This window comes from Capricornis sumatraensis, chromosome 6 (assembly GCF_032405125.1).
Source record: "Capricornis sumatraensis isolate serow.1 chromosome 6, serow.2, whole genome shotgun sequence".
Lineage (NCBI taxonomy): Eukaryota > Metazoa > Chordata > Mammalia > Artiodactyla > Bovidae > Capricornis > Capricornis sumatraensis.
Window position 1 is genome coordinate 81,933,943 of NC_091074.1, and position 26,883 is coordinate 81,960,825.

The following is a 26,883-nucleotide window of genomic DNA, read 5'->3' on the forward strand; positions in this document are numbered from 1 at the left end:
TTGCTCCTTAAAAGAAAAGCTATGGAAAAACCTAGACAGCGTATTGAAAAGCAGAGACATTATTTTGCCCACAAAGGTCCAATTCAATAAAAGCTGTGGTTTTTTCAGTAGTCATATATGGATGTGAGAGTTGGACCATAGAGAAGGCTGAGCACAGGAAGAACTGATGCTTTTGGAACTGTGGTGCTGGATAAAACTTGAGAGTCCCTTGGACAGCAAGGAGATCAAACCAGTCAATCCTAAAGGAAATCAACCCTGAATATACATCAAAAGGACTAATACTGAAGCCGAAGCTCCAATACTTTGGCCACCTGATGTGATGAGCTGACTCACTGGAAAAGACCCTGATGAAAGACTGAAGGCAGGCAGAGAAGGGGGCAACAGAGGATGAGATCGTTGGATGGCATCACCAACTCAATGGATATGAGTTTGCTCAAACTCTGGGAGACAAGGAAGGACAGGAAAGCCTGGTGTGCTGCAGTCCATGGTGATCACATAGAGTTAAGACACTACTGAGTGACTGAACAGCAACAACAAAGATATTGAGAAAGAAACTGGAGCTGGAGGAATCATGCTCCCTGATCACAGTAATCAAAACAGTATTGTGCTGGCACAAAAAAAGAAATATAGATCAAGGGGCTAGAATAGAAAATCCAGAAATAAACCCATACCTATTGTCAATAATGTATGATAAAAGGGCAAGAATATACAGTGAAGAAAAAGAATCTTTTCAACATGTGGTACTGGGAAAACTGGAAAACTACATAAGAAGGAATCTAGAACAGTATCTAACATCACACACAAAACTAAACCCCAAATCAATTAATGGGGTTCTAAATGTAGAACTGGATGCTATAAAACTCCTAGAGGAAAACACAGACATAACACCCTTGTACATAAATCGTGACAGAATCTTTTTGGATTCATTTCCAAATGAATAGAATGATGAAAATAAAAACAAAAATAAATGGGACTTAATTAAAAGCTTTTGGACAACAAAGGAAACCATAAACAAAATGAAAAGACAAGCTATAAAATGGGAGAAAACATCAGCAAACCATGCAGCCCCAAGGTCTTAATCTCCAAAATATAGAAACAGCTCATGCAGCCCAGTCATAAAACGGGCAGAAGAGCTAAACAGGTATTCCTCCAAAGAAGACATACAGATGGCAAACAGGTACATGAAAAGATGCTCAACACTGCTAATTATTAGAGAACCTCAAATCAAAACTACAATGAGTTATCACTTCATACCATTCAGAATGGCCATCATCCATCAAAAAATCTACAAATAATAAATGCTGATTGAGAGTATGGATAAAAGGGAGATCTACTACACTGCTGGGAATATAAACTGGTACAGTCACTACAGAGAACAATGTGGAGGTTCCTTAGAAAACTAAAAACAAAGCTACAAAAATCCTGCAATCCCACTCCTGGGCATATATCCGAAGAAAACTATAATTCAGAAATATAAATGCACCCCAGTATTCACAGAGACACTATTTACAATAGCCAAGACATGGAAGCAACCCAAGTATTTATTGACAGATGAACAAATAGAGAAGCTACGGTATATACAGACACACACACACACAGTAGAGTATTATTCAGCCATAAAAAGAATTTTAAAATGCCATTTGTAGCAATATGGATGGGTATAGAGATTATCATACTAAATGAAGTAAACCAGACAAAGATAAATATGTATGATATTGCTTATATTTGGAAGCTCAAAAAAAAATAAGATATAAATGAACTTGTTTCCTACACATGAAGGGACTCAGGCTTAGAAAACAAATCAGTGGTTACCAATGGGCAAAATGGGATGGGAAGAGGGATAAATTAGCAGGTTGGGATTAACATATACACACTACTATATACAAAATAACCAACAAGGACCTACTGTGTAGAAAGGAAACTGTAGTCAACAGTTTATAATAACCTATAAGGGAAGAGAATCTAAAGAGGACTATATGTATATGTATGGATACACATGTATGTATATGTAACTGAATTGCTGTACTGTATACCTGAATGCCAAATGATACTGTAAATCAACTACATTTAAATTAAAAAATTATATACAAATGATAAACAGGTATATTGGCCTTCATATCAATGATAGAATATGGGTAGAATAAGCATTTAAAGAGAAGAAAATTATGGTTCAGGCTCACAGTAATGCTATAATTAAACAAAATAGTGAACCAGTTATATTCAATGATCCAGTCTATCTTTTTCCCCATTTCCTAACAGAAACCAACCAAACTGTCTCTCAGCATTTCTGAATTTAAAAGCTAGGTCCCTCAAACTTTACCTTTGTAGTGTTAGTGTTTCGCTTATGTTGCCTTTCAGTTTGATCCTCCATCATAACATGGAACAAGTAGGGTAAAAATAATGGAAATGTGTGTTGGCAGATTTTGTTATTAGATCTAAATTTCATATAAAAATACCTTGCAACTAAGGAATAAAGCCAAAATTATAAAATTCAATAAACACTTATTCAATGACTACTACAAGCAAGTTAATACATTAGGTCTTATTAATTGAAAGGGCTTTCCTGGTAAATCTCAGCTGGTAAAGAATCCACCTACAATGCAGGAGACCCCAGTTCAGTTCCTGGGTTGAGAAGATCTGCTGCAGAAGGAATAGGCCACCCACTCCAGTATTCCTGGGCTTCCCTGGTGGCTCAGCTGGTAAAGAATCTGCCTGCAATGTGGGAGACCTGGGTTCAATCCCTGGGTTGGGAATGGCTGTAGAAGGGAATGGCTATCCACTCCACATAGACATGGACCTTGATATTAAGCTACTTAAAGTTCTCAGAAGTTACATTTCACTGTTGGTTTTACATATATCCTCTCACTTTAAATAGATTATCTGTTATATAAATGCATGCATTAACATATGGATACACACATACACACACACATTAATACTTATAAATGCATATATATAAATATGTAGAAGGAGAGAATCACCAAGATGCTAACTTACAGATTGCTGCATACCACGTTTGTTTTAAAATATCTGTCAAATACTCCCAGAGAAGTAACATTTTCCTATTCTAGAAATTATGTGGAATAGAAAAATTCCAAGGTCCTTTCCAGCTTTACCCTATTAATTCACAGAAAATAGAAGTTCTGGTAATGTGTTTAGATCGGTATCTAATTTCAAGATTTAATTTATCAGTTGCTATATTTTATAGGAGGATATTTAATAAAGCATACCAAAGTTGCAAAACCAACCCATTTCACTTTCAGAACCTTAAGTTTTGTCATCAACCTAGTAAACTGATGTAAAAGCTTCATTAAGAGAGAGATGTAACTTGTGCTCTTCCAGAGTGTTCAACAGACTAAAAAATTAATTTTCTCTTATAACCAAAGATGATTCTTACATCAAGGACTGATCCAGAGAGGTCGGCTCGTTCAAGATTTGCACAGCAGAGATTGGCGTGGGCAAGATTGCAGCGACTTAAATTGGCCATTTTGAAGTTAATGTATCGCAGGTCCAATCGAGAAAGATCAGCACCACTGAAGTTTAAACCCTAAAATTAAAAAACACAAATGGTCACAAGATATAAACCATCTGTTGTGTTTAATTTAATCACAACAGTTAAGCACCGTGGTTTATAGAAGTAATTGGCAGTTCAGCCACTTGGAGTCTATTACAAAACATGATCAAATGGAACTCAGATATATAAAATCAGTATCCTTAATGGAGTCTTAAAAGTCACTCGATTTACATACAACATTAGAATGCATCCTGGCTATGCCTCATTTATGTGCAGAAGTTGCTAAAAAGATAGATCTCTGCTGGTCATGCACCTGTTGATCACTATTTTTAATAAACTGTATTTTATTAATTCTATAATTCAAGAACGTTATATTGTTAAAAGTGAATATTGGAGTTTTTAAAATCGTTATTGCTATAACACATAAAAATATGTTCTACTGCCACTGACTGTTCATACCTAACAACTGTACAAATAATTGACATTTTAATTGTTGGAATTTCTATGCACTACCAAAAACTGCTGTATGAGGCATAAACAGTAAAAGACTATTACATCCCTTCTTTATGCTAACCATTTTGGGACTAACTCAATGCTATGACCCACAATTAAAATATATCTTGCATGAAAAAAAATAAGGCAAGAAAAAAATTCCTAGAAGAATTTAAAACTTCCCTCACAGACTTGCTGATGCAAATAACTCACGTAAAATCTGCTTCAACTACCTGGCAACGCAATTCTGATTTGGTTGGAGTGGCGAGCAGAAACCGGACAAATTCCTTTCGAGATATGGGTGAATGATCCTCTGGTGGTTGTGAATTCTTGAAGACATATTGACAAATTAGTGGAGAATTCTAGGAGACAGTTACAATAAATATATTATTTGGCTAATGTAAAAAGAAACTTACCTTTATTGCCACTTCCAGGTGTTCAATCAATGAGTCAATACCAAAAAATCTCGCTTCTTCTAACACACCTATCATAACAAAAACAATTTGACTTTTATAGAATACTATTCACCTCAATAATCCTTTACAAAGGATTCTATAAAGTTAAATCCTCACAAGTGAAATACAGGTTTTGCTGTCATTGCTCAGTGTCTGAGTCTTTGTGACTCCATGGACTGTAGCCTACCAGGCTCCTCTGTACATGGGATATCCCAGGAAAGACACTGGAGTAGGTTGCCATTTCCTTCTCCAGGGGATCTTGCCAGACAAGTGATTGAATCCACGTCTCCTGCACTGGCAGGCAGATTCTTTACCACTGAGCCATCAGGGAAGCCGTGAAACACAAGTAGGGTAGGCTATCCCACTTTATACAAGAAAAATAACTAATGTTTAGAACATATGTATAACACTTAAAAATATCTGTAAATAAAGAAGCTTTCTAAATAGTTTATATACAGCAAAAGAAAAAAACAGAAGACTAATGAATCAGAAAGAAAGCTTTCCATATTACAAAGTTATTTCAGAAAACTACCTTAAATAAACCATAAGCCAAAAAAATCCAAATTATCACACATTCTTAAATAACTGATACAGTGATTTTTAAACCCAGTAATAAATGGTTAGCTCACCTAATCTTAACACTTCATTGACTTTTTCAATGAAGCAGATCAGAATAAGTTTGTCACGTGTATCTTTTACTTACTGAATCAGAAAATTAAAGAAATAAGTAAAAGCAAGCAAGCTTCAAAAAAAAAGTCAGAAGTATAGTTTAGAAACTTTGTTATAGGAGAATCAATTTTTAAAAAGAGATTTCTAGGGGACTCCAATCAGGATGCAGAATAGGACATGGAGCTCACTCTCTCCAACAAACCTATCAAAAATTCATCTACATCTTGAACAGTTCTCACAGAAATCTTAGAATGCTGGTAGACTATCCCAAACACCCCAAATTACATGAAAGATCTCCACATAACCAGGTAGGACCAGAAAAAAAGAAAAAGAAATTGGGATGGTACTTGCCAGCCTGGGAGGAAGCTGTAAAGAGGAAAGGTTCCTAATCCTGAGGTCAGCTGGGACAAAATCAGATCAGGTGATACTAGCCTCTAAAGCTCACTTTCTGTCCCAGCTGATCTCCCCACCTGTGAAGAAGCTTCCAAGGATGCAGGAAGTTTTCCTCTTTCACAACTTCCTCCCAGGCGTGCAAGTCTCATCCCAATATGAAGCAGGGCAAAGGATAACAGCGTTGCCAAAAGAACACACTGGTCACAGCAAATACCCTCTTCCAACAAAGCAAGAGAAGAGGCTGCACATGGACATCATCACCACATGGTCAATACTGAAATCAGATTCATAATATTCTTTGTAGCCAAAGATGGAGTAGCTTTGTACAGGCAGCAAAAACAAGACTTGGTGCTGACTGTGGCCCAGATCATGAGCTCCTTATTGCAAAATTCAGATTTAAAATGAAGAAAGTGGGTAAAACCACAAGGTCCCTCAAGTATGACCTAAATCAAATCCTTATGTGGTCGTCATGAAGTCGCTCAGTTGTGTCCGACTCTTTGCGACCCCACAGACTATAGCCTACCAGGCTCCTCCCTCCATGGCATTCTCCAGGCAAGAGTACTGGAGTGGGTTGCCATTTCCTTCTCCAGGGAATCTTCCCAACCCACGGATTGAACCCGGGTCTCCTGCACTCCAGGCAGACGCTTTAATCTCTGAGCCACTGGTCCCTCAGGTATGACCAAAATCAAATCTTTATGATGTAAATCCCTTATAATGTAAACCCTTTATAAGTGAAAGTGAAGTTGCTCAGTTGTGTCCGACTCTTTGCGACCCCATGGACTGTAGTTCACGAGGCTCCTCCGTCCATGGGATTCTCCATGCAAGAGTACTGGAGTGGGTTGCCATTTCCTTCTCCAGGAGATCTTCCCGACCCAGGGATTGAAGCCGGGTCTCCTGCACTGTAGGCAGACACTTTCCCATCTGAGCCACCAGAAAGTGACAAATAGATTCAAGGGATTAGATCTGATAAGAGTGCCTGAAGAACTATGGACAGAGATTTGTAACACTGCACAGGAGGTGGTGACAAAACCATCCCCAAGAAAATAAAATGCGAAAAGGCAAAATGGCTATCTCAGGAGGCCTTACAAATAGCTGAGAAAAGAAGAGATATGAAAGGCAAAGGAGAAAAGGAAAGACATACCCACCTGAATGCAGAGTTCCAAAGAACAGCAAGGAGAGAGAAGAAAAACTCCCCAAGTGAATACTCCAAAGAAATAGAGGCAAACAATAGAATGGGAAAGACTAGAGATCTTTTTAAGAAAATTATAGATACCAAGGGAACATTTTATGCAAAAATGGGCACAATAAAGGACAGAAACGGTATAGAACTAACAGAAGCAGGAGATATTAAGAAGAGGTGACAAAAATACACAGAACTGTACTAAAAAGGTTGTAAAGACCAGATAATCACGATCATGTGGTTACTCATTTAGAGTCAATATCCTGGAGTGTGAACTCAAGTGGGGCTTAGGAAGCATTACTATGAACAAAGCTAGTGGAGGTGACGTAATTCCAGCTGAGCTATTTCAAATCCTAAAAGATGATGCTGTGAAAGTGCTGCACTCAGTATGCCAGCAAATTTGGAAACTCAGCAGTGGCCACAGGATTAGAAAAGTTCAATTTTCATGCCAATCACAAAGAAGGACAATGCCAAAGAATGTTCACACTACCACACAACTGCACTCATTTCACATGCTAGCAAGGTAATGCTCAAAATACTTCAAGCTAGGGTTCAACAGTATGTGAACCAAGAAATTCCAGATGTACAAGCTGGATTTAGGAAAGGCAGAGGAACCAGAAGTCAAGTTGCCAACATCAGCTGGATCACAGAAAAAGCAAAAGAATTCAAGAAAAACATCTACTTCTGTTTCACTGACTGTGCTAAAGCCTTTGACTGTGTGGATCACAGCAAACTGTGGAAAACTCTTAAAGAGATGGGCATACCAGACCACCTGACCTGCTGCCTGAGAAATGTGTATGCACACCAAGAAACAAGTTAGAACTGGACATGGAATGACAGATTGTTTCAACCTTGGGAAAGGAGAACATCAAGGCTGTATATTGTCACCCTGCTTATTTAACTTATGTGCAGAGTACTCATGTGAAATGCTGGGCTGGATGAATTCCAAGCCGGAATAAAGATTTCTGGGAGAAATATCAATAACCTCAAATATGTAGATACCACCACCCAAATGGCAGAAAGTGAAGAGGAGTGAAAAAGCCTCTTGATGAAGGTGAAAACAACATTCAAAAAACTAAGATCATGGCATCTGGCTCCCTCACTTCATGGCAAATAGATGGGAAAAAAAGGAAACAGTGAAAGACTTTATTTTGGGGGCTCCAGAATCACTGTGGATAGGGACTGCAACCATGATATTAAAAGACACTTGCTCCTTGGAAGAAAAGCTATGAGAAACTTAGCGTATTAAAAAAGCAGAGACAGCACTTTGGTATGGCCAAAGGTATGGTTTTTCCAGTAGGCATGGATGGATTGAAAGTTGGACCATAAAGAAGGCTGAGCACCAAAGAATTGATGCTTTTGAGCTGTGGTGCTAGAGTAGACTAATGAGAGTCCCTTGGACAGCAAGGAGATCAAGCCAGTCAATCCTAAAGGAAATAAACTTAACCCTGAATATTCACTGGAAGGACTGATGTTGATGCTCCAATACTTTGGCCATTTGATGTGGATATTATTCATTGGAAAAGATCCTGATGCTAGGAATCATTCAGAGCAGGAGGAGAAGGGGACAACAGAGGATGAGATGGTTGGATGGCATTACCAACTCAATGCATGTGAGTTTTAGCAAACTCTGGGAGACAGTGAAGGGCAGGGAAGCCTGGCTTGTTGCAGTCCATGGTACCACATAGTCAGTCACTTAGCAACTGACTAACAACAGAGGCTCAGAGAAGAGTGAAGCACACATTTATGATGAAAGCTGTTCAAAGCACGGGCATAGAAAGAACCTGCCTTAACATAATAAAGGCCATTTATAAAAAAAACCCACAGCAAACATAATCTTAACAGTGAAAACTGAAAGCATGCCCTCTAGGATCAGGAACAAGACAAGGGTGCCCTGTCTAACCACTATTATTCAACACAGTTTTGAAAGTCCTAGCTACGGCAATCAGAGAAGAAAGAGAAGTAAAAGGAATCCAAACTGGAAAGGAAGAATAAAAACTCACTATTTGCAGATGACATGGATACTGTACATGAAAAATTCTAAAGATACTATCACAAATTTACTAGAGCTAATCAGTGAATTTATTAAAATCACAGGATAAAAAAATCAATACATAACAATCACTTGAATTCCTATACACTTGCAACGAAAAATCCGAAAGAGAAATTAAGGAATTAAACACATTTATTATTGCAACAAAAATAATAAAATATGCAGGAATGCATCTGCCTGCAATGCGGGAGACTTGGGTTCGATCCCTGGGTGGGGAAGATCCCATGGAGAAGGAATGGCAACCCACTCCAGTATTCTTGCCTGGAAAATTCCATGGACAGAGGAGCCTAGTGGGCTACAGTCCATGGGGTCGCAAAGAGTTGGTCACAACTGAGCGACTTTACTTTCTAAGGAGACAAAAATTGGATTAAAGATTTACTGCACATGAGCCCGCCATCAGAACAAGAACCAGTTTCCCCCTCAGGTCAGTCTCTCCCATCAGGAAGCGTCCATAAGCCTCTTATCCTTCTCCATCAGAGGGCAGACAGACTGCAAACACAGTCACAGAAAACTAACCAAACTGATCACATGGACCACAGCCTTGTCTAACTCAATGAAACTATGAGCCATGCCATATAGGGCTATCCAAGATGGACAGTTACGGTGGAGAGTTCTGACAAGAACTGAGAAGGGAATGGCAAACCACTTCAGTATTCTTGCCTTGAGAAACCCATGAACAGTATGATAAGGCAAAAAGATAGGACACTGAAAGATGAACTCCCCAGGTCGGTAGGTGCCCAATATGCTACTGAAGATCAGTGGAGAAATAACTCCAGAAGGAATGAAGAGACAGAGCCAAAGCAAAAACAACACCCAGTTGTGGATGTGACTGGTGATAGAAGCAAAGTCTAATTCTGTAAAGAGCAATATTGCATAGGAACCTGGAATGTTAGGTCTACAAATCAAGGCAAATTGGAAGTGCTGAAACATGAGACGGCAAGAGTGAACATCAACATTTTAGGAATCAGTGAACTAAAATGGAGTGGAATGGGTGAATTTAACTCAGATGATCATTATATCTACTATGTGAGCAAGAATCCTTAGAAATGGAGTAGCCATCATAGTCAACAAGAGTCTGAAATGCAGTACTTGGATGCAACCTCAAAAGCATCAGAATGACCTCTGTTCATTTCCAAGGCAAACCATTCAATATCATGGTGATCTAAGTCTATGCCCTGACCAGTAATGCTGAAGTTGAATGGTTCTATTAAGACCTTCAAGACCTTCTAGAACTAACACGCAAAAAAGATGTCCTTTTCATTACAGGGGACTGGAAAGCAAAAGCAGGAAGTCAAGAGATACCTGGACTAACAAGAGTTCTGCCAAGAGAATGCACTGGTCATAGCAAACACCTTCTTCCAACAACACAAGAGAAGATTCTACACATGGACATCACCAGATGGTCAAAAACGAAATCAGACTGATTATATTCTTTGCAGCCAAAGATGGAGAAGCTCTATACAGTCAGCAAAAACAAGACCGGGAGCTGACTGTGACTCAGATCATGAACTCCTATTGCCAAATTCAGACTTCAATTGAAGAAAGTGGGGAAAACTACTAGACCATTCAGGTATGACCTCAATCCCTTACAATTATCCAGTGGAAATGACAAATAAATTGAAGAGATTAGATATGATAGACAGAGTGCCTGAAAAACTGTGGACAGAGGTTCACAACATTGAATAGGAGACAGGAATCAAGACCATCCCCAAGAAAAAGAAATGCAAAAAAGCAAAATGGCTGTCTGAGAAGGCCTTACAAATAGCTGTGAAAAGAAGAGAAGTGAAAAGCTAAAGAGAAAAGGAAAGATATACTCATTTGAATGCAGAGTTCCAAAGAACAGCAAGGAGAGATAAGAAAGCCTTCCTCAGTGTTCAATGCAAAGAAATAGAGGAAAACAATCAAATGGGAAAGACTAGACATCTTTTCAAGAAAATTAGAGATACCAAGGGAATTTTTCATGCAAAGATGGGCACAATAAAGGACAGAAATGGTTTGGACCTAACAGAAGCAGAAGATTAGTATTAAAAAGAGGTGGCAAGAATACACAGAAGAACTGTACAAGAAAGATCTTCATGACCCAGATAATCATGATGGTGTGATCACTCACCTAGAGCCAGACATCCTGGAATGTGAAGTCAAGTGGGCCTTAGGAAGCATCACTATGAACAAAGCTAGTGGAGGTGATGGAATTCCAGTTGAGCTATTTCAAATCCTGAAAGATGATGCTGTGAAAGTGCTGCACTCAATATGCCAGCAAATTTGGAAAACTCAACAGTGGCCACAACTGGAAAAGGTCAGTTTTCATTCCAATCCCAAAGAAAGGCAATGCCAAAGAATGCTCAAACTACCGCACAACTGTACTCATCTCTCATGCTAGTAAAGTAACGCTTAAAATTCTCCAAGCCAGGCTTCAGCAATATGTGAACCGTGAATTTCCAGATGCTCAAGCTGGTTTTAGAAAAGGCAGAGGAACCAGAGATCAAATTGCCGACATCTGCTGGATCATCAAAAAAGCAAGAGAGTTCCAGAAAAACATCTATTTCTGCTTTAATGACTATGCCAAAGCCTTTGACTGTGTGGATCATAACAATCTGGAAAATTCTGAAAGAGATGGGAATACTAGACCACCTGATCTGCCTCTTGAGAAATCTGTATGCAGGTCAGGAAGCAACAGTTAGAACTGGACATGGAACAATGGACTGGTTCAAAATTGGGAAAGGAGTACATCAAGGTTATATATTGTCACCTTACTTATTTAACTTATATGCAGAGTACATTATGAGAAATGCTCGGCTGGATGAAGCACAGGCTGGATTCAAGTTTGCCGGGAGAAATATCAATAATCTCAGATATGCAGATGACACCACCCTTATGGCAGAAAGTGAAGAGGAGCTAAAAAGCCTCTTGATGAAAGTGAAAGAGGAGAGTGAAAAAGCTGGCTTAAAGCTCAACATTCAGAAAACTAAGATCATGGCATCCGGTCCCATCACTTCATGGCAAATAGATGGGGATACAGTGGAAACAGTGTCAGACTTTATTTTTGGGGGCTCCAAAATCAGTGTAGAAGGTGAATGCAGCCATGAAATTAAAAGACGCTTACTTCCTTGAGGAAAAGTTATGACCAACCTAGACCACATATTAAAAGGCAGAGACATTACTTTGCCAAGAAAGGTCTGTCTAGTCAAAGCTATGGTTTTTCCAGTAGTCATGTATGGATGTGAGAGTTGGACTATAAAGAAAGGTAAGCGCCGAAGAACTGATGCTTTTGAACTGTGGTGTTGGAGAAGACTCTTGAGAGTCCCTCGGACTACAAGGAGATCCAACCAGTCCATCCTAAAGGAAATCAGTCTTGAATATTCATTTGAAGGATGATGCTGAAGCTGAAACTCCAATACTTTGGCCACCTGATGTGAAGAACTGACTCATCTGAAAAGACCCTGATGCTGGGAAAGCCTGAAGGCAGGAGGAGAAGGGGACGACAGAGGATGAGATGGTTGCATAGCATCACTGACTCAATGGACATGAGTTTGAGTAAGCTCTGGGAGTTGGTGATAGACAGGGATGCCTGGTGTGCTGCAGTCCATGGGGTCACAAGGAGTTAAGATACAATTGAGTGACTGAACTGAACTAAATGAGACAAAAGAGATGTATACAGAAAACTATAAGACACTGATGAAAAAAATCAAAGATGACATAAACAGCTGTAGACATATTCCATGCTCCTGGGTTGGTAGAATCAATACTGTAAAAATTACTATACTATCAGATGCAATCTACAGATTCAATGCTGCTGCTGCTAAGTTGCTTCAGGTGTGTCCAATTCTGTGTGACCCCATAGACGGCAGCCCACCAGGCTCCTCTGTGCCTGGGATTCTCCAGGCAAGAGTACTGGAGTGGCGTGCCATTGTCTTCTCCAAGATTCAATGCAATCCCTATCAAATTATGAATGGGATTTTTCACAGAACTAGAACAAAAAATTTCACAATTCATATGGAAGCAAAAAGACCCTGAATAGCCAAAGCAATCCTTAGTAAGAATGGAGCTGGAGGAATCAACTTACCTGATTTCAGATACACTACAAAACTACAGTATCAGAGAGTATGGTACTGACACAAAAACAGAAATACAGACAAATGGAACAAGACATAATGCCCAGGGATAAATCCACACATGACTGACATCTTATCTTTGACAAAGGAGGAAGTATATACCATGGGCAAAGCCTCTTCATTAAGTGGTACTGGGACAACTGAACTAACTACGTGTAAAAGAATCAAATTAGAACACTTCCTAACACTACATAACAAAGATCAGTTCAAAATGGATTAAAGACCTAAATTTAAGACCAGAAACTATAAAGCTATTGGAGGAAAACAGGCAGAACGTTGTATGACATAACTCATACCAAGATCCTTTACGATCCACCTCCTAGAATAAGAAAAATAAAAACAAAAATGAACAAGTGGGACCTAATTAAACTTAAAAGCTTTTACACAGCAAGGAGAACTATAAATAAGGTAAAAAAGACAACCCTAAGAATGGGAGAAAACAGCAAATGAAACAAGTGACAAAGGCTTAAATCTCCAAAATATGCAACAGCTCATACATCTCAATGTATATATATTGATGCATGTATTACATATACATAGAAAAATACAACTCAGCTTTCAATATTGTAAAGCAATCATCCTTCAATTAAAAATAAATAAATTTTTTAAAAGATAGAGAGAATTCAAGAGGCATCAAGCACAAAAATAAAGCATGATTTCTCTACACAAATGATTCAGGCCACAAGGGAGTACCAAGATATATTTAAGGTCCTAAAAGAGAAAAATCTGCAACCTAGGATATGCTACCAATCAGGACTATTGTTTCCAATAGAAGGCAAAATAAAGAACTTCTCAGACAAGCAAAAACTAAAAAAAAATATCAATACTAATTGGAAAAGGCCCTGATGTTGGGAAAGATTGAGGGCATGAAGTGAAGAGGACGACAGGATGAGATGACTGGATGGCATCAGTGACTCAATGGACGTGAGTTTAAGCAAGCTCCAGGACATAATGAAGGACAGGGAGAAGCTGGTATGCTGTAGTTCATGTGGTCGAAAAGAGACATGAATTAGCGAATAAACAACAAGAAGAACAAAATGCATCCTAAAAGAAATATTGAAAGGTCTTCAATAAATAGAAGGGAAACAAGAATATGCAAGAAAGAAAAAAAAAATCACAAATGGAAATTAAATCACTTACCAAATTTTTTGAAAATGATGATAACTACAAGAATAGCAAAACAATAAATGTGAAGATGTAAAAGAAAAAATCAAAATCATAAATATGGGAGGAGTGAGTAACAAAATGTAGATTTTTTTTGTGGAATCTGAGATTATACGACAATCAGTCTAAAGGAAGTACATAAAGGGGTTAACATACTTGAAAAACAGAGTAGCCACAAATCAAAAACGTGTAATAGAGGCACAAAAACCAAAAAGAGCAGAAGCATAATGCAAAAGAAAATCAAACTATAGAAGGAAAAAGAAGGAGGAAAAGATCAAAGAATACAAAAGTCAACTGGAAAAGAAGGTCTGAAATGGTAATAAATACATATCTATCAATAATTACCCTAAATGTCAACGGACTAAATGCTCCAATCAAAAAACATGGAGTAGCAGACTGGATTAAAAACACAAGAACCTACAATAGGCTGCCAATGACAGACTCACTTTAGGGCAAAGGATACATATAGACTGAATGTGAGGGGAAGCAAACAAAAATGACAAGAAAGTGGGGGTGATAAAGCTTGCATCAGACAAAATAAACTTTAAAACAAAGGCCAAAGGTAAAGAACAACAATATGTAATGACAAAAGGATCAAGACAAAAAGAAGGTATTACACTCATGAACATATATGCACCCAATTTATGAGATCTAAAATACATAAAATAAATACTAAGTAAGAGACATGAAGAGAGAAACTGATAGGAAATTTAGTAATACTCAGAGACACTGACATCCCACTCATATCAATGGACAGCTGTTCTGGACAGAAAATAAGGCAACAGAGATCATACATGATACAACAGAATAGTCAGACTTAATTTGCAATTTCAAGACATTAAATCCAAAAAATGTAGGATACACATTCTTTTCAGGTGCACACGGAACATTCTCTAGGACTGATCACACACTAGCATGAAAATAATTCTCAACAAATTTAAGAGGATGGAAATTATTTCAAGTATTTTTTCTGACCACAGTGAAATGAAAGTAGAAATCAACCACAGAACAGAAATGAGAAAAAAATGAATACATGGTGACTAAGCAACACTGTTAACAAAACAATGGTTCAGGATGAAATCAAAGAAGGAATTATAAACTATGAGACAAATGGCAATGGAAACACCACTATACAAAACCTATGGGATGCTGCAAAAGCAGTTCTTAGCGAAACGAGCCTTCCTCAAAAAACGAGAGAAATCTCAAACAAACATCATATAAAAGAATTAGAAAAAGAGGGAACAAACAATACCTAAAAGTCAGCAGAAGGAAGGAAATAAAGATAAGATTGTTGTTACCGCTGTTGTTTAGCACTAAGTTGTGTCCGACTCTTTTGAGACCCCAGGGACTATAGCCCACCAGGATGCTCTCTGTCCATGGGATTTCCCAGGCAAAAATATTGCCGTTTTTAATCTCCAGGGAATCTTCCTGACCCAGTGATTGAACTCACATCTCCTGAATTGGCAGGCAGATTCTTTACCACTGAGTCATCTGGGAAGCCCGAGGATCGGACAGGAAATAAAATTAAATTCTAAAAAGCAATAAAAAAAAGAAATCAATAAAACCAAGAATTAGTTTTTTAAAAGGGTACAGAAAATTTACAAATTATTGGCCAGGTTCATAAGAAAGAAGAGAGAGGACCTAAATAAACAAAATAAGAAATGAAAAACAAGAAATAACAACTGATATGTTAAAAATTTTAAAAATCATAAGAGAATACTATGAATCATCAGAGAATACTACATGCCAACAAACTGGACAAACCAGAAGAAATGGACACGTTTCTAGAAAGTACAGCCTACGAAAACTGAATTTAAAAAACAGACCAATTTGAACACACTGATCACTACAAACAAAATAGAATCTGTAAAAAAAAAATCCTACAAAGGTCCAGGACCAGATGGCTTCACTGTCAAAACTGACCAAACATGCAAAGAAGAACTTACACTGATCCTTCTTAAACTCATCCTAAAGACTGAAGAGGCGGGCACACGCTCAAAAACATTCTGTGGAGCCACCAATACCAAAATAAGAAAAAAGACACCACCAGTAAAGAAAATTTAGGCCAATATATTTGATAATTTGGATGAAAAAAATTCTCACTGAAACATTACCAAACCAAATCCAAAGACATGTACAAAAGATCATACACCATAACCAAGCTGGATTCATCCTAGGGTCACAGGAATGGCCCAACATTCGCAAATCAATCTACATCAAATAAAGAAAAGACAAAAACTACACAGTCATCTCAACAGATAAAGAAAAACCATTTGATAAAATTCAGCTCCCATTCATGATAAAACATTCTCCACCAAATTAAGTATAGAGGGAACATATATCAACCTATAAGAAACTCAGAGCCAATATAATACTCAATGGCAAAAAGCTGAAAGCCTTTATTTTACACTAAAAACTGGATTAAGACAAGGTTGCCCACTTTTACCACTTTTATTCAACACAGTATGGGAAGTCTTATCCATAGCAATCATATAAGAGAAAGAGATAACAGGTATCCAAACTGGAAGGGAAGAGGTGAAGCTGTCATTATATTCGGATGAAACGATAATATATATGTGCATGTGCATGCTAAGTTGCTTCAGTCGTATGTGACTCTTTGTGACCCTATGGACTGGAGCCCGCCAGGCTCCTTTTTCCATGGGGATTTTCTAGGCAAGAATACTGTTGCACTCATCCAAGCAATCTTCCTGACCCAGGGATCAAACTTGCATCTTATGCAGCTCCTGTATTGCAGGTGGATGTTTATCACTGAGCCACTGAGGAACCCTTACACTATATATAGAAAACCCTAAGGATTCCACAGAAGAACTACTAGCAATGATAAATGAATTCAGCAAGGTAGCAGGATACAAAATTAACATACAGAAATTGGTTGTACTTCTTTACACTAACAATGAGGTATCAAAAAGCGAATATAAAAATAATTCATTTTAAAACTGCCTGAATTAAAATACTTAGAAATAAATCTCAACAAGGACATAAAAGACTTATATGGTGATTAATAAAGGAAACTGATGGTGATTTAAGGACATGAAAGATGTCACATTATCACAGAAAGAATTAATACTGTGAAAATGCCCATGCTGCCCAAAGCAAGCTACAGATTTAATGCAATCCCTATCAAATTACCTAAGAGACCTTTCACAGAATTAGAAAAAAATAATCCTAAAATTTATATGGAATCATAAAAGACCCAGAATTGCCAAAGCAATACTGAAGAAAAACAACAATGCAGGAAGCATAACTCTCCTAGATTTCATGTAATACTCAAAGCTACAGTAATCAAAACAGCTTGGGACTAGAACAAAAACAGATAAATCAAAGGAGCAGAGTTCCAGAGAAAAGCAGGGAGAGATAATAAGTCATTCTTCAAAGAACAACGCAAAGAAGTAGAAGAGAACAATAGAATCAGAAAGATTAGAGATCTCCTGAAGAAAACTGGGAATACCAAGGGAACATTTCATGGAAGGATGGCCACAATAAAGGACACCACTCTAATAGCACCCAATAAACCATGCTAATGGCAGAAAGTGAAGAGGAACTAAAGAGCCTCTTGATGAAAATGAATGAAGAAAGTGAAAAAGCTAGCTTAAAAATCAATAGTCAAAAAACTAAGATCACTGCATTTGGTCCCATCAACTTCATAGCAAATAGATGGGGAAAAAATGGAAACAATGACAGACTTTTGTTTTCTTGTACTCCAAAATCATTGCAGATGGTGACTTCAAGCCATGAAACTAAAAGAAACTTGCTCCTTGGAAGAAAGTGAAAGTGAAGTCACTCAGTCACGTCTGACTTTTTGCAACTCCATGGAATAGAGCCTATGAGGCTCTTCCATCCATGGAATTTTCCAGGCAAGGGTACTTGAGTGGGTTGCCATTTCCTTGGAAGAAAAGCTATGACAAACCTAGACAATGTATTAAAAAGCAGGGACATTGCTTTGCCCACAAAAATCCATTTAGTTGGCTTAAAGCTCAACATTCAGAAAACGAAGATCATGGCATCCGGTCCCATCACTTCATGGCAAATAGATGGGGAAACAGTGGAAACAGTGTCAGACTTCATTTTTTTGGGCCCCAAAATCACTGCAGACGGTAACTGCAGCCATGAAATTAAAAGATGCTTACTCCTTGGAAGAAAAGTTATGACCAACCTAGATAGCATATTCAAAAGCAGAGACATTGCTTTGCCAACTAAGGTCCATCTAGTCAAGGCTATGGTTTTTCCAGTGGTCATGTATGGATGTGAGAGTTGGACTGTGAAGAAGGCTGAGTGCCGAAGAATTGATGCTTTTAAACTGTGGTGTTGGAGAAGACTCTTGAGAGTCCCTTGGACTGCAAGGAGATCCAACCAGTCCATTCTGAAGGAGATCAGCCCTGGGATTTCTTTGGAAGGAATGATGCTAAAGCTGAAACTCCAGTACTTTGGCCCCCTCATGCGAAGAGTTGACTCATTGGAAAAGACTCTGATGCTGGAAGGGACTGGGGGCAGGAGGAGAAGGGGACGACAGAGGATGAGATGGCTGGATGGCATCACCGACTCGATGGACCTGAGTCTGAGTGAACTCCAGGAGTTGGTGATGGACAGGGAGGCCTGGCGTGCTGCAATTCATGGGGTCGCAAAGAGTCGGACACAACTGAGTGACTGAACTGAACTGATGGCTTTTCCATTAGTCATGTATGAGAGCTGGACCATGTGGACCATAAAGGTGGCTGAGCATTGAAGACTTGATGCTTCCAAACTGTGGTGCTGGAGAAGACTCTTGAGAGTCCCTTGGACAGCAAGAAGATCAAACCAGTCAATCCTAATGGAAATAAATCAACCCTGAATATTTATTGGAAGGACTGATGCTCCAATACTTTGGCCACCTGATGCTAAGAGCCAACTTACCTGAAAAAACCCTGATGCTAGGAAAGATTGAGGGCAGAAGGGGGCGACAGTGGATGATATGGTTGGATGGCATCACCGACTCAATGGACATGAGTTTGAGCAAACTCCGGGAACTAGTCAAAGACAGGGAAGCCTGGCTTGCTACAGTCCATGGGGCCGCAAAGTATCAGACAGAACTTAGTGACTGAATAACAACAGAGGATTGGAGGAGAGTGCAGCAGCCAGGATACAGCAGGCAGAACACAGAAAGACCTGCACAGATGGTCCGGGTCACCACTCTGTGCTCCCCTGAGATATGAGTCTGCTGGTGTGGGCAGTGGTTGAGTGATGAAACCTGAGTTTCAAGGACAGACCCAGGAGAGGACTGGGGTTGGCTGTGTGGAGATAGCCTGAAGGGGCTGAAGCATGGTACAGGCTGAAATTGGGGTATGTGGAAGAATTTCAGGCCTGCCATAGAAGGGAAGCCTTTCTTAAAGAGCAAGGGAGGGAGGGAGAGGCCAGTCATTGGCGTTTCTTCCTCTGTGTGCTTTCAGCTGCCTTGGCACTACCTCTAGGAGCTCTGGGGGATGCCAGTGGACTGCCTAGAGGTACAAGCGGGGCTGAAACGCAGCTGTGGAGATTTACATCACAGTCGCCAGTTTCATAAACTCAGCACCTACATAACATCCAAGTGGAGAGCAGGTACTCCCATGGCTGGGATGGCGCTGGCCTTAGCAGCTGTGGGCTTTGTGGGCACATGCATGTGGAGGCTGGACCAGAGTATGGACTGTTTCCACACTCCTACGGTGCGTCCAGGGGCACAACCACAGCAGTCCTCATACCTCACTTCAGTGGATCTTTGCTGGCAGATCTGCTCTGTGGCTTTGTGAACACACGGCAAAAGAGACGCCAACCCTGACTGCCTGCATTCCCACAACAGAGATGGGACTGAGGGCAATGCCAACAACAGTGTATTTTGTGAGCCTGCATAACAGTGACAGGTTATTATACCACAGAACACACTCCCCAGTGGACAGCTCCAGCGGAGCAATACTCAGCGGTTCCCTTCCCCAGCAGTGCTTCAGTATCAACTACCTTGCACCACAGCTCAGAAACACATCTGTGGGCTTCCACTCCAACAAGTAGGGAGGAGACCCTACCTGTGAGAGGGCTGTGAAACCACAAAGAGGAGGCCCCCCCGAACATCCTGTGCAGGCTTTAGTCACCACACCAGTGACACCCCCTTATCAAGGGGATAACAGTAAGCACTGACTGAGGAAACAGGCAGCAGGCTTTCATATGAAAATCAGTCCTTACACCAAAAATATTAAACCCACACAAGCTACGCAGGATGCTCCCACATAATAATAGACCCCAAAGCCACAGTAGATACCTGTTTCTCCTAAACTCGTCAAGCAAGACAAACTCAAGTAAATGTAGATGCAGGGTAACCACTCCAATTAAAAGATCAAGAAGATTCCCTGAAAGAATGAAAAATGAAACAGACCTCTTCAGTCTAACAGACACTGAGTTCAACAAAGACATAATGAAAACACCAAAGGAGTTAAGAAAGGTTACCAATACAAATGCAGATTAATATAAAAGGGAACTAGAAAAAATAACGAAGAGACAAGGAAAATCAGAAAACTCATTGCTGTAATGAAAGCTGAGCTAAAAGCAATGAACAGCGGGTTGAATAATAAAGAAGAACAAATAAATGATCTGCAAGATAGAATAATGGAAATCCCCCAATCAGAAGAGCAAAAAGAAAGGCAAATTAAAAAAAAAAAAAATGAAAGTGATTTAAGACACCTATGGAGTCTATAAAGCATACCAATGTGTACACCTAATAGACATTCAAAATGGAACAGGATGATAAAAGGGGAATCAAAAATTTATTTGAAGAAATTATAGCTGAAAACTTCCCAAACCAAAAGAAGTAAACAGATATGCAGGTATGGGAAGTGCAGAGGATCCCAAACAACATGAACCCAAACAGATCACACTAAGACAAATATTTTATATGAACACCAATATATGGAATATAGAAAGATAGTACTGATGAACCTATTTGAAGGGCAACAGACATGCAGACACAGAGAACAGACTTATGGACGTGGGTGGTGTGGAGAGGAAGGAGAGGGTGAGACAAATGTAGAGTAGCACAGTAGCGTATATACATGACCATATGTAAAACAGCCAGTGGAACTTTGCTGTATGAATCAGGGAACTCAAACTGAGGGTCTGTAACAACCTAGAGGGGTGGGAAAGGGTGGGAGGAGATAGGAGGGAGGCTCAAGAGGGAGAGGAGAATGTATACCTATGGGTAATTCATGCTGACGTGTGGCAGAAACCAAACGAATATAAGTAAAGCAATTATCTTTCAATTAAAAATAAATTTATTAAAAAGTTAAAGAGAAGATTCTGAAGGCAGCAAGAGAAAAACAAAGCGCTAATTATAAGGGAATCTGTGTAAGGTTATCAACTGGTTTCTCTTCAGAAATGTTGCAGGACAGAAGGGAATGGCAAGATATAGTCAAAATCCTGACAGCGAAAAATCTGCAAACTGGGGCACTCTAACTAGCAAGATTATCATTTAGAATAGAAGGCAGGATAAAGAATTCCTCAGACAAGCAAAAGTTAAAATAATATATCAATACTAATTGGAAAAGACCCTGATGTTGGAAAGATTGAGGGCAAGAAGAGAAGGGGGTGACAGAGTTTGAGACAGTTGGATGGCTTCACCAACTCAATGGACAGGAATTTGAGCAAATTCAAGAGATAGTAAAGGACAGGGAAGCCTGGCTTTCCTGCAGTTCATGGGGTTTACAAATAGTTGGATATGACTTAGTGACTCAACAACAACAAAATGTATCCTAAAAGAAATAATGAATGGTCTTCTATAAATAGAAGGGAAGCAAGAATATACAGGAAAGAAAAAAATCATAACTGGAAATTAAATTACTTACCAAATTTTGTGAAAGTGATGATAACCACAAAGAATAGCAAATGATAAACATGAAGATGTACAAGAGGACATAAAAATCATAAAATGTGGGGAGGTAAGTAAGAAAACGTACATTTTTTTTTGGAATGTGTTTGAGATTATATGGCAATCATTCAAAAGGAAGTACACATAAGGGGTTAACACACTTGAAAAACAGAGTAACCACAAATCAGAAATGCATAATAGATGTACAAAGACCAAAAAGAACAGAACCGTACTGCAAAAGAAAATCATCAAACCACAACAGGAAAAGTGACAAGGAAAAGAAATATAAAAATCAACCATGAAAGAAGGTTTAAGATACTAATAAATATATATTTATCAATAATCATCCTAAACATCAACAGACTAAATGCTCCAATCAAAAAACAGAGTGGCAGATTGGATTAAAAAAAGAAAAGCCTACAACAGGCTGCCTACAAGATACTCACATTAGGGCAAAGGACAAGTATAGATTGAATGTGAGGGAAAGAAAATGGAAATGACAAGAAAGTGGGAGACACAATGTTCGTATCAGACAAAATAGACTTTAAAAGAAAGCCACAGAGAAAGATAAAGAAGGACAATACATAATGACAAAAGGACCAATACAGAAGGAGATATTATACTCATCAACACATATGCACCCAATTTAGGAGAATTAAAATACATAAAACAAATAATAGACATAAAGGGAGAAACTGATATGAATATAATAATAGTAGGAGATATTAACATCATACTCACATCAACAGACACTCGTTCTGGACAAAAAATCAAAAAGGCAACAGAGGTCTTACATGATATGACAGAACAGTTAAGACTTAACTGACATCTTTAAGTTTTCTAGACATTGACATTTTGTCTAGAAAACTCAGAATACACATTCTATCAAATGCATATGGAACATTCTCCAGGACTGATAACATAGAGGGAAAAAAGAATCTTCAACAAATTTAAGAGGATAGAAATTATTTCAAGCATCTTTTCTGACACATTGACATGAAAGTAGAAATCAACCACAGAAAAAGAAATGAGAAAAAACCGATTACATGGAGACTAAACAACATGTTATTAAAAGCCAACAGTTCAATGATAAAATCAAAGAGGGAGTTAAAAAGTATGAGAAAAATGGCAATGAGAACATAACTATAAAGCTACAGGGTGCAGCCAAGCAGCTCAGAGTAAAACGAGCCTTCCTCAAAAACAGGCGAACCTCAAACACCTCGCAACAGAACCAGAAGAGGAGCAAACAATACCTAACGTCAGCAGAAGGAAGGAGACAATAAGGATCAAATTGTTGTCCTTGTTGCTGTGGTGTAGGCGCTAAGCAGAGTCCAGCTCTTTTGCAACTCCAGGAACTGCAGCCCACCAGGCTGCTCTGTCCATGGAATTTCCCAGGCAAGAATACGGGTGTGGGTTTCCATTTCCTTCTCCAGGGAATCTTCCCGACCCAGTGAGTGAACCCACGTCTCCTGCATTGGCAGGCGGATTCTTTACCACTGAGTCACCTGGGAAGCCCAAAGATCAGACAGGAAATAAATAAAACAGTGATTAAAAAAAGCATTAGAAAAAAAAAAATCAATAAAACTGAGAACTGGTTCCTTAGAAGGGTAAACAAAATCAACAAAGCTCTGGCCAAGCTCACAGAAAAGAGCCTTAAATAAATAAAATAAGAAATAAAAAAGGAGAAATAACAATGGACACTGTAGTAATTAAAACCTAAGAGAATACTATGAACCATAAAAGAATACTATATTGCCAACAAATTGGACAATGGAGAAGAAATGGACAGATTTCTAGAAACGAAAGACTACCAAAACTGAATTTAAAAGTAGATAATTTGAACAGATTGATCACTACAAATGAAATAGAATCTGTAACTTAAAAAAAAAACCCACAGAGGTCCAGGACCAGATGGTTTCATTGTCAAAGCTGACCAAACATCAAAGGAGACCTTATACTGATCCTTCTTAAACTCATCCTAGAGACTGAAGAGGAAGAAACACTCTCAAAGACATTCTGTGAAGCCACCATCACCCAAATACCAAAACCAGGAAAAAGACACTACCAGAAAATTATAGGCCAATATATTTGATAAAATATCTCACTGAAATAAAAGCAAACCGAATCCAAAACATATTAATAAGATCATACACTATGACCAACTTGGATTCATCCCAGGGTCACAGGAATGGCTCAACATATGCAAATCAACCAGTGTGACACACTACATCAAAAAAGAAAAGACAAAAACTACACGGTCATCTCAATAGATACAGAAAACACATTTGGTAAAATTCAACACCCATTCACGATTAAAAAAAAAAAAAAAAACCTCTCACCAAACTGAGTATACAGGGAACATATATCAACATAATAAATGCTATTTATGACAACAGTTATAAATAGCCAGTATAATACTCAACTATGAAAAGGTGAAAACCCTTCCACTGAAATCTGGAATAAAACAAGGTTGCCAATTCTTACCACTTCTATTCAACATAGCATAGGAAGTCCCAGTCACAGCAAACACACAAGAAAAAGAAATAAAAGATAGCCAAATTGGAAGGAAGAGGTAAAACTATCATTATACTTAGATGAATTGACAGAACATATGTGCCTGTGTGGTAAGACACTTCAATCCTGTTTGTCTCTTGGTGACCCAAAGGACTGTAGCTTGCCAGGCTCCTATGTCCATGGGACTTCCTAGGCAAGAATACTAGAGTGGGTAGCCATCTCCTCCTCCAGGAGATCTTCACCACTCAGGGATCAAACCCACGTTTCCTGCAGCTCCTGCACTGCAAGTGGATTCTTTACTGCTGAGTCACTGGGGAAGTCCTGATACTATATTTAGAAAACCCTAAATTCCACAGAAAAGCTACTAGAACTGATAAAATGAACTCAGCAAGGTAGCAGGATACAAAATTAACATACAGAAATTGGCTGCACATCTTTACGCAAAAAGTGAATGTAAAAACAAATTCCCTTTTAAAATGCCTGAAACAAAATAAAATACTTAAGAATAAATATGAACAGGAGGTAAAAGACTTTTTCATCATTCATATATGAAATTGATGGTGATTCAAAGATCACCAAGATATCAAAATCTCATGGACTGCAAGAATTAATATTATTAAAATGGCCATACTCCCCAAAGTAATCCACAGATTTACTGTTCAGTTCAGTTCATCACTCAATTGTGTCCAATTCTTTGTGACCCCATGAACTACAGCACATCAGACTTCCCTGTCCATCACCAACTCCCAGAGTCCATCCAAACCCATGTCCATTGAGTCGGTGATGCCATCCAACCATCTTATCCTCTGTCGTCCCCTTCTCCTCCTGCCCTCAATCTTTCCCAGCATCAGGGTCTTTTCAAATGAGTCAGCTCTTCGCATCAGGTGGCCAAAGTATTGGAGTTTCAGCTTCAGCATCAGTCCTTCCAATGAACACCCAGGACCGATCTCCTTTAGGATGGACTGGTTGGTCTGATCGCTATCAAATTACCCATGAGACTTTCCACAGTACTAGAAAAAAAAAGTCCTAAAATTTATATGGTACCATAAAAGACCCAGAATTGCCAAAGGAATACTGAAGGAAAAAAACAAAACAAAACAAAACAAAACAATGCAGCAGGCTTAACTGCCAGGCTTCAGATAATACTCAAAGCTACAATAATCAAAACAGCATGGTATTAGCACGAAAACAGATATATAGACCAATGAACAGAAAAAAGAGCTCAGAGATAAACCAACACACCTCTAGTCAATTAATCTTCAACAAAGATGGCAAGAATATACAAGGGAGAAGAGAGATTCCTGAGTAACTGGTGCTGTGAAAGTTGGACATCAGCGTGTAAATCATTAAGTTAGAACACACCCTTCACAGCATATACAATAATAAACTCAAAATGGCTTAAATACTTAAACATAAGACATGACACCATAAAAATTCCTAGGAGGGAACATAAAACGTTTTCTGACATAAATTGGACCAATGTTTTCTTAAGTCAGTCTCCTAAGACCAATGGAAATAAAAGCAAAAATAAACAAATGGGACCTAATCAAACATAAGCACTGCACAGCAAAGGAAGCCATAAAAAAAGAGACAACCTATCAAGCAAGAGAAAATATTTGCAAATGAGGCAACAAACAAGGGCTTACTTTTGAAAATATACAAACAGCTCACATAAGTCAATAACAAAAAAATAAACAACCCAATCAAAAAATGGGCCAAAGATCCAGACATTTCTCCGAAGAAGAAATATAGACTGTCAACAGACACATGAAAAGATGCTCAACATCACTAAGTATTAGAAAAATGCAATCAACACTACAATGAGTTATCTCACACTGCTCAGAAAGCCCATCAAAGTACTTCAAATACCAAATGCAGGAAAGGGTATGGAGAAGGAATTCTTGTACACTGTTGGTGGGAATGCAAATTGGTACAGCCACTATGGAAAACAATACAGATATTCCTCAAAACACTAAAAACAGAATTATCATATGATCTGGCAATCCCACTCCTAGGCATACATCCAGACAAGAGTATAATTCAGAGACATATACACCCCTATGTTCATGGCAGCACTATTTATAAGAGCCAAGACATTAAACCAACCTAAATGACAACAAAACATCAATGGATAAAGATGTGGTACATATATACAATGGACATTACTCAGCCATAAAAAGGAACTGAACTGTGTCATTTGCAGAGATGTGGATGGACCTACAGACTATCATTTAGACTGAAGTCAGAGAAAAACTGGACTCTACATATATGTAGAGTCCAGAAAAATGGTATAGGTAATCTTTTGTGCAAACCAGAAATAGACACTGATGTAGAAAACAAACATGGATAACAAGGGAAAAAAAAGAGAAGTGGACCAAACTGGGGGTGGGTTGGGATTGACATATATACAGTACTACGTGTAAAACAAACTAATGAGAACCTACTATGTAGCACA

At 38.6% G+C, this 26,883-nt stretch overlaps 1 protein-coding gene across 1 annotated transcript in view; it reads right to left on the bottom strand.

Moving 5' to 3' along the window:
- KCTD9 (potassium channel tetramerization domain containing 9) overlaps nt 1–26,883 on the bottom strand; it is an 86,778-nt gene that overhangs the window by 24,982 nt on the left and 34,913 nt on the right. Inside the window, exons 7-9 of the mRNA XM_068974194.1 lie at nt 4,423–4,490; nt 4,240–4,335; nt 3,398–3,547 (exon numbers count right to left, since the gene is read on the bottom strand). Coding sequence (XP_068830295.1) covers nt 3,398–3,547; nt 4,240–4,335; nt 4,423–4,490 — 314 coding nt within the window. The remainder of the gene's footprint in view (nt 1–3,397; nt 3,548–4,239; nt 4,336–4,422; nt 4,491–26,883) is intronic.